General features: G+C 43.9%; 1 protein-coding gene across 3 annotated transcripts in view; it reads right to left on the minus strand.

Annotated features, from left to right (window-relative positions):
- The window catches only part of LOC139545577 (adhesion G protein-coupled receptor D2-like), a 25,710-nt gene extending 16,633 nt beyond the window's left edge, over positions 1-9,077 (minus strand). The window contains exons 1-10 of one of the 3 annotated variants that reach the window (XM_071353516.1): positions 8,458-9,077; positions 8,117-8,184; positions 7,795-7,855; positions 7,355-7,600; positions 6,280-6,909; positions 4,037-4,162; positions 3,672-3,766; positions 3,167-3,466; positions 1,998-2,109; positions 1,454-1,588 (exon numbers count right to left, since the gene is read on the minus strand). In XM_071353516.1, coding sequence (XP_071209617.1) covers positions 1,454-1,588; positions 1,998-2,109; positions 3,167-3,466; positions 3,672-3,766; positions 4,037-4,162; positions 6,280-6,909; positions 7,355-7,600; positions 7,795-7,855; positions 8,117-8,161 — 1,750 coding nt within the window. In that variant the 5' untranslated portion in view covers positions 8,162-8,184; positions 8,458-9,077. The remainder of the gene's footprint in view (positions 1-1,453; positions 1,589-1,997; positions 2,110-3,166; positions 3,467-3,671; positions 3,767-4,036; positions 4,163-6,279; positions 6,910-7,354; positions 7,601-7,794; positions 7,856-8,116; positions 8,185-8,457) is intronic. The other 2 variants (XM_071353515.1, XM_071353514.1) reach the window with 2 other exon arrangements.
- Positions 9,078-9,451: the final 374 nt, after the last annotated feature.

A 9,451-nucleotide genomic window follows, 5' to 3' on the forward strand; every position in this document is an offset into this window, starting at 1 on the left:
CAAATATAAAATACATTTTGATATTTAACACTTTCTAGGTTACTACATGATTCCATATGTGTTGTTTCATAGTTTTGATGTATTCACTATTATTCTACAATGCCTAAAATAATAATAATTCTTGAATAAGTAGGTGTGTCCAAACTTTTGACTGCTACTTTATCTTCTGCTTGGATAGCTCCATCTGTGCCACTGACGTGGTCTGACTTTAATTCCACTTTGTAATCAAATGAATAATTGATAGGTTGTATTCACGTCTCCATCCCAACCAACATCGAAGTTAAAGACTAGGACTAAATCAAACCTTATTTAAAGTGCATTTTATGTTTGATATGATTTAGTTCTTTAACTTCGATTTTTGGTTGAGATGGAGTCGAAATTTCAACATACCCATTATTAATTTGTAGACGAACTGGAATTAAAGCCAGTGGCACAGATGGAACTATCCAAGCAGAATATAAATATCCTTCAAAATGTTGATATTTGGTTGCGTTGACAACCAAACACAATTCAAAATCACTTTTGAAATAAAATAAATTACCTATTAACTTGTTGACAACCAGTTTTTACATTGACAAAAAGAATCCGATCCTTAAGAGGTTTAAATGTTGATATTAGGTTAGGTTGTCAACCAAACACAATTCAATATTACTTTTGTAATACAGTAAATAGCCTATTTTACAAACTAAAGTAATATTCAACCTTAAAATGAGTAACACATCCATGGCCACATTTTGAAGTTACTGTAACTATAAATGTCTTCTTATGTAATCATATAAAGTGTGGATGTTCAAGATAACATGGATAGGTTGTCGCAGGTCTGTGGATATCTTCACAATTGCTGCAATAATCTGTGGAGAATCTCGAAAGGCATTGATCACTTGCACCATGTACTTTTAATGTAATCTCAAATGCAATCTAGGTCATTTAGTTTTGCTATTAGATGAATCACAGTGATGACACATTAATCTGTTATATAAATAAACAAAATATCTGACATTGTATTCCCATTTGAACTTTGCTGTGATTTTACATGGTTGAAAGCACAGTGACAGACATTTGGGTGACAAGTAACCCAATAATCTGACATTGTTTTTCCATTGCATTTTGGTTGTGCTTTTAGATGGTTGAAAGCATGGTGATAACACACTGGAAATGTAACTAACTTTACGTTTTAGTTTTGAATGTTTTAGTTTTGAATGTAGGTTGTAATCTCATTGATCAACATCTCAACCAAAAATTACCCAATTATCCATATTGAAATGACACGGTGTGCCCAGTGGGATGTGCCTATAAAACAGTGCTTGATAAATGTGTTGTATTTCAAATAAAATCCTTCTTCACTAGGTGTTTACTGTTGGAATGCATGGTTGAGACTGTAAAGCACTAGGCTATGGCTGAAGGAGTGCAGATGAGATACGGACATTACAGCACTCTCAGGGTTGTCTCTCACCGTTGTCATGGAGATTCTGCATGTTCTGCGTGGGGACTGAGATACAGTCTATGTTGGTGACGCTCTCTACGTCTGGACCACAGAACTTAGGCCCGCTCGATCCCTCTCCCAGACTCTGCTGCTGAACCTCCAGTTCTGAATCACATAAAGACATATTCTCAGTGGAATGAACAGAATACTATAGTAAGAGGAATGGTTGTAGTAATAACAACACATCCTACAAAAAGTGCTAATGAGTAAACATGGAAAGGACAGAAAGGCCTGGACACTAAATGTTCCTATTTGCTATCAACCATCTGGGACCTGATGAAGAGCCACTGTGGATAGGAATGTTGTCATTAAAGGTGTGGTGTATGCCCAATATACCATGGCTAAGGCCTGTATCCATAACAACAGCCCTTGGCCGTGGTATACTGGCCACATACCACACCTCCTCGGGCCTTATTGCTTAATTCTATGGTCGGTCCGCTCTTTCAGCCTTTCAGCAGCTCACAGAACACACTAACATTCTAGAGAATGCACTGTACTCTACTAAGTGACTCACTGATGTTGGACCTGTGGATAAGTAGATGGTCCGTTTCCGTCATCAGCTGAGTGCTCAGACTGGTCACCATGCGGTCAATGCTCTTGACCACAGCCATCGGTCCACTCACCACCTGGGCACAGGGTGGGGATAAGGGAATGGGGTTTAATCATGGAGATATACTAGTCATTGGTAGGGCCAGGAGTTTCACCTGACCACGTGACCTAACCAGAATATTAAGCCCATAACTAGGACCCAGAGTTTGGTCAGGTGGTCAGGAGACGCCTGGCTGTGGTTATTGGATAGAGCAGAGACTGTGGGTGAAGCGTTGCTGTGTGGATGTTTCAGTCCTCTAGCTGCTCTACTACATTCAGCCTGGCTGTGCTGTACTGCTGTGACCTTGGAGGGTAGAAAGGCCTGGGGGAGGGGAGGTGGGTGAAATGGGGGAGGCAAAATCTCTGCAACAATATGAATGCTTATCATATGCCTAGCACTAGGATACATAGACTTGCAATACTTGCGGTTTATATGAAGTATAATGTTAGACATGTCTGAGTAATTGTTTTGGATGTGATATGTTAACCATAATAGCACAACACACTCCACTGTGCTCCTTTAAAGAACATTCAACAAAGACAATAATGGATATTATCTTCAAAATGTTCACACACATTTAAACATGACCAGAGATCATAATAGTCTGTGAAAAAGTGCTGCTTACAATATACAAATTAGACCTGTTTATTGTCATGACACATTTTGATGCAATCTAGAGCAGATTCAATTTAGTGTATCTGCGATGAAGTTTGATCAAGATTCAACCCTATGTGCTCTGTACAAGTACACTTATCTAGCCAAGCGTAAGCATTCATTTGATAGTTTCTCATTCACAGTATCCACTTGATCTTACTGCCCTCTAGTGGAGATATGCTCAAATAATACTGCCATACTCCGTATGATGTCATGTTTCATGTTTTGTGTGGACCTCAGGAAGAGTAGCTGCTGCTTTTGCAACAGCTAATGGGGATCCTAATAAAATACCAAATACCAAATACTACAGTAGTCATGTTTATGTTCCCAACACCTTGGCGGCACTACCTCCACCGGATCCCAGACAAAGTTTTAGCCTGCCTCTCTGGTACCTGATGTAAGAAGGGCTTTATAAATACATTTGAATAATTGATTGGTACCTGTTTGATGGCCTGCCACTTGGGGGCGTTGTCCTGGCTGATGATGCTGTCAGCCACAGTGATAAAAGTGTGGCTGAGCTCCCCGGCGCTGATGGTGGCAAGGCTGTCGTTGCCTTCCGCGGCCGTGTCTGTGGGCACGTCTGCAGCCCGCGCTAGCAGCTGGACCAGGGACAGCATGTCCTCTGGCTGCAGCCCCTCCCTGGTGTCCTCCAGGGCCTGCCTGGACATGTTGAGCAGACTGGACGCCTGACCCCAGCTCATCTGGATCCCTGGCTGCCCCCCCATCACACCCTCCACTCCCTAATACACACACACAGATGCACGCAGGGACGCACGCATCCACACATACACAGCAGAGGATGGAGAGGAAATCCAAAACAGGGTTCAAGAATATTGAACTCACTGACAGAACAACGTTTATTGGTGTGTCAAGTTGAGTAGGTTAGAGATAAATCGTAAATGTCCTGATCCAGGCAACCAATGATTTATAGTAATCAGTCTTTACCTGCTTTCCATTGGAGATCTGCATGAGGTGGTGCATGAAAGGACTAGGATGGGAGCGCTGAGACTCACTCAACTCCTTCATCTTGACATAGCGCTCTGTAAGAAACAGTCGTGTCAGAGACAGTCCCTGGTTCCTCTCTGATGTTTGGTGACGGTAGTTACTAGCATTGTACAAAGTCACAAATATTAATGTTCAGTCAGTTTCCCTAATGTGATGCAAAATGAATTTCACTAGTCTGTTCAGAAATAGACAACTTATGGGTGTACAGTAAAGAGCCATGTAGTACTGTGATAGCCATGTTCGTTACAGTATGTAAGTGATGGTCTGGTCGTAGGTAGTGGCAGTCTAGGTAGTGGTTGACTCACCCCTGCTGGTCCTGCAGATGAAGGGCAGTGTGTTGGAGCAGTCTGCAGAGTCATACAGGGGGAGCTGTTGGCTAGACCAGCCCTCCAGAGTCCTGCAGCCTTGCATCTCCCTCTGCCTGTGGACCGCTGCTCACGCACACACACGCACACACACACACACACACACGCACACACAGACACACACACACAGCATGAGACAGCTCCAATGACTACATAATCTGTTTATGTTCTAGTAAAGTTAATGGGAATACATATTTAAATGAATTGCTTGCATCAAGTGAGCTTTTGATTTTGTGACACGTCTGTTTAATCATTAGTCCTCTAAGTATTTGGTTAAATTCAGCATGCTGTAGCCAAACATAACTTTGTTGATATCGATAGCAATTTATAAGTGTAATACCATTATGCTTTCATATTCAACATATTCAACAACCTTTGAAAACGTAGACAATTCCTTCCAATTGATTTGACCGTGTTTTTACTGAGAAGGTATGCCGGCAAAAAGCCCCTCCATTATGAGTCAGTTCACTTGTTACACACAGCAATGAAATCCATGATTTTTCATGGCGGTTAAACATTTGATTGGTTTTCACTATTGAGTAGAGCTCCATTGTCTTCGTAAAGCAGACCTCATACTTGCGCGAATTCCCCTCCCTCTGCCCTCCACACGGCCTTTAATTTTTATTTTTTTATTTCACCTTTATTTAACCAGGTAAGCTAGTTGAGAACAAGTTCTCATTTACAATTGCGACCTGGCCAAGATAAAGCAAATCAGTTCGACACATACAACAACACAGAGTTACACATGGAGTAAAACAAACATACAGTTAATAATACAGTAGAAAAATAAGTCTATATCCAATGTGAGCAAATGAGGTGAGATAAGGGAGGTAAAGGCAAAAAAAGGCCATGGTGGCGAAGTAAATACAATATAGCAAATAAAACACTGGAATGGTAGATTTGCAGTGAAAGAATGTGCAAAGTAGAAAAATAAATAATGGGGTGGAAAGTAACAAAATAAATAAATAAATAAATACAGTAGGGGAAGAGGTAGTTGTTTGGGCTAAATTATAGATGGGCTATGTACAGGTGCAGTAATCTGTGAGCTGCTCTGACAGCTGGTGCTTAAAGCTAGTGAGGGAGATAAGTGTTTCCAGTTTCAGAGATTTTTGTAGTTCGTTTCAGTCATAGGCAGCAGAGAACTGGAAGGAGGGGCGGCCAAAGGAGGAATTTGTTTTTGGGGTGACCAGAGAGATATACCTGCTGGAGAGCGTGCTACAGGCGGGTGCTGCTATGGTGACCAGCGAGCTGAGATAAGGGGGGACTTTACCTAGCAGCGTCTTGTAGATGACCTGGAGCCAGTGGGTTTGGCGACGAGTATGAAGCGAGGGCCAGCCAACGAGAGCGTACAGGTCGCAGTCGTGGGTAGTATATGGGGCTTTGTTGACAAAAAGGATGGCACTGTGATAGACTGCATCCAATTTATTGAGTAGGGTATTGGAGGCTATTTTGTAAATTACATCGCCGAAGTCGAGGATCGGTAGGATGGTCAGTTTTACGAGGGTATGTTTGGCAGCATGAGTGAAGAATGCTTTGTTTGCGAAATAGGAAGCCAATTCTAGATTTAACTTTGGATTGGAGATGTTTGATGTGAACCAGGCTAACCAGTTTCCTCTCCCCCATGTATCTCTCTCAGACAGACATACTGGATGTGTTAAGGTAGACAGCCTCTGGGTTAACTGGCCTCTTTCGAGGTAGATCACCCAGAAGGATTCAAACAACCAACTGATGGGAGACTGGGAACAACCACCACTGCCTCAGTATTGGATTAGTAATAGAAACAGATTGGTCTGGAAGAAGGGCTGTAGGTTTGCCGTAGAAAGTCCTATAGAGGACGTACCATAAGATCATTAAAAGGCTATGTGAAAGAATCAAAAGACCAACATTCTGATCAACACCTGCAGGAGGCAACCCAAATAACGTGAGCTGAATTTTATGTGTGAACAAATCCTTCATAAATGGGATGTACCTCAATGGGAGCAAGAGACCACAAAGGGCCAGGTGAAACAATATGGCTGACAGTAACTTTTGGCAAAGATTCAACTAAGATGACAATTCAACCAAAACTGAAAATATATCAACCTGGAATCAAAAGATCAACCAATAGAAAAGAGCCGATCAGATCATAGCTAGATTTGATGTAGGGGTATCTCAATGCTGTGTGACTGTAGGTGCAATCTCACCGGGGCAGAACAGCATGGCTGGCACCTCTCCGACCACTGGGTGACGGGTCATATTATCTATACTCCAGGTAAAGATAGCATCCTGGGTCAAAGATGAGCAGCCATTCAGGGCACGGAACTGCCTCTGCTCCAAGGCTGTGTCCCAGACATTCAGATCTGTGATATTCCCTACAAAGGGCTCGGTGAAGTTCCCTCCAAACGAGTCCTGATCCTGCCCCAGGATAAGTATGCCATCTCCATGTATGTCCCTGGGGGTGTCAGACCCGGAGCCCATGTCCCCCCTCTCCCCGTCCACATAGATGGCCCAGTGGCCGTCAGTCTTGCGCCAGGTGACACAGAGGTGGTGCCAGGCCCCATCGTTGGGGAAGGATGCCTTGTAGGGGCGGTGCTGCCCATGAACAATGAGCGCCAGCAGGATGCGTCCTGCCCCGTCCAACTGCCCGCGCAGCTGGAACTCGTTGGTGAAGACGGCCGCGGCGTAGGAGTACATGGTGGACACCTGGTACCACTGGGGGTCCCACTGCACGCGGACACACACGCTCACCGCTGGCAGGGCCGGGAACGTCATGTTGACACGGCCGTAGCCCTCCTGGGAGTCCCTGGGGAAGTTCAGGGCTTGGAACAACACATCTAAACAGGTAGAGACAGAAGGGGATCACTTTCAACGCTAACCCTAACCCTAAGCCTAAGCCTAAACCTAACCCTAACCCTAACCCTAAGCCTAACCCACAACACCCAAGTACAGATCATCATGCAATATGGCATCAGGACATACATACGTAAGATCTTAATTTGAGCCAGTTTTCTACAGCAGGAAAACAATCCTGCAGCAATAGGAAATGTGAATTATTATATGGATTATAATTAATGGACATTTTTGTAGGGGTTGATACATTTTTTCATTAGGGCAAATCAAGTCTGACATTTCAAAGTGGAAATGACAAACTTTAGAAGCCTTTTAAAAATAAAATACACTACAAGTTTGCGTTTCCTGCTGTGAAGGACAATTCTCAGCAACAAAAGAGTGATCAAATTATGATCCTACATCTGTAGGTGTTTAAATGGCTAAACTCACACTGTTTGGCAAGGGCCAGAGACCTGCTGGTTGGCCTGTTGGGGTCTCTGACCCACACGGGTCCTTGCAGGCCTGCCTGCCTGATGAGCTCCAGGGTTCCCTCCTCGTCTTCAGGCTGGCCCAGGGTGGTGAGGGAGCTGAACTGTCCCCTGCAGAAGCTCCCTGCCTGGGAGAGGGCCAGGGACACATTGACCAGCTGGAACACCCAGTCTGATGTTTGATGGACCAGGCGCAGACTGCTGCCCTCTGTCAATATGACACCAGGAACACACAACCACAAATAGGCATGGATCAGTCCACATGTGGATATTATACTTTACAGAAACACTTCTATCATCTCTTTGAGCAAATCTCTATGGAAACAACACGGAATAGCCTTGGTATACAAAAGAGTTTCAAGCATCGTGCATCAGATTGTGATTGGCAGTTCCAGAACTCACCATCTGAGCCCCTCTCTCCTCTGTCTAGCCCTGGCTGAGTTGGCTCACATTCACACAGCACCTACCATAGAGGAAACATTTACACTGCTTTATTCTGTTGGCTATGGCATAGACATGTAATATCCTTGATATTTATTTATCCAATAATCTCAAAATAGAAACAAACAGAATAATCAGTCAAATGAATAGTTGTGTTAAGCCTATCAAACGTATCAGGTCTACCAACGAAAGCATGAATTTCTCAAATAAAACACTGAACATTTGAACTTTTTTCTCTCTCCAGTTGATTTCCTAGTTTACATAAGAAAGGAATAGACATTACCACTACGCAACAGAGCAGAACCAGAGTCAGCAGGGTTCCAGTCATCTCTACTTCTCTATGTTCCACAGCTGGAAGAAAACACAATGCTTAACTGGCCTCTGCGTTTCAGGGAACATTTAGGTTTACTTCAATGGATCATACTGTAGTCTCTTTTCATATCAAAGACAAATTCAGCTCTGTTCAACAATAAAATGTCTAACAAAGCGAAAACACATACTGTGTGGTTAAACAATATTTGAAAGATGATAGATAGTATACTATATTTTTGGTATATTTCTAAGAGAACTATGTCAAATAAAATATCTGTATGCTACTCCTTATCTAACACATATGAACGGTACCTCAGACCCAGACTGCAACATGTGATGAGTAACTGGGCTTACTGTAGACTCAGGCTGCTCTTGCTCCAGTTCTTACTGCTCAGTGTTACTCCAAGGCTGCTGTAACTCTCCTTACGTCCTGATGACCACTACTCCCATGTACTGTGTGTCCTCTGACATATGCCCAGTCCATTCATCCAGTGTCCAGCTCCAGTCTCCAGCATGTGCTGGCTAACTGGCCTCTGTGGAGAAGCCACTGCCATACATGGTGAGGAGCGTCTGTCTGTTGCTGCCAGCCAGGAGGTACAAATCACAGCCTTTCTGTCCAACAGTCCACCTCTGCCTCCAGCCAGCCTTCTCCCCCCTCTCCTTCCACCTTCCTCAGCACCCATGAATCAGAAGCACACTTTGTCATGCAAATCGGGCCATAAAAAAAAAGATCCCTACTAACGCAAGCAGTGTCAAGCGTTTGGCACAGAGAGTTCATCAAGACCAGCAGGGTGGCAGACATTTCAGCACCCCTCCTATTAATGTATTCTACTGCTGCTGAGTTCCTTTAAGTTGACTGTATACATATGGTATCAGTACATTAGTCAAGGAGATGCCATTTCACTACAGATGATAATAAATGCAACCAAAGTAAATGATTGGGCATCGTCTATTTCAGGTAGTTTGTTCCATATGTAGAACATACTTAGTATGGACTGTCTGTTCGGGAGGATCGCTCGTGTACCCCTAAGCGCGCGCACACGCACGCGCACACACACGCACGCACGCACGCACGCACGCACGCACGCACGCACGCACGCACGCACGCACGCACACACACACACACACACACACACACACACACACACACACACACACACACACACACACACACACACACACACACACACACACACACACACACACACACACACACGTGGAAGACAAAGAGCTGCATTATTTATTCCCCCGCGCTCCAACTAACCCACAGTCTGAAAGCCACACCACAGACCCAGATCCACAAAGC

This window comes from Salvelinus alpinus, chromosome 19 (genome assembly GCF_045679555.1).
Source record: "Salvelinus alpinus chromosome 19, SLU_Salpinus.1, whole genome shotgun sequence".
NCBI classification, from domain to species: domain Eukaryota; kingdom Metazoa; phylum Chordata; class Actinopteri; order Salmoniformes; family Salmonidae; genus Salvelinus; species Salvelinus alpinus.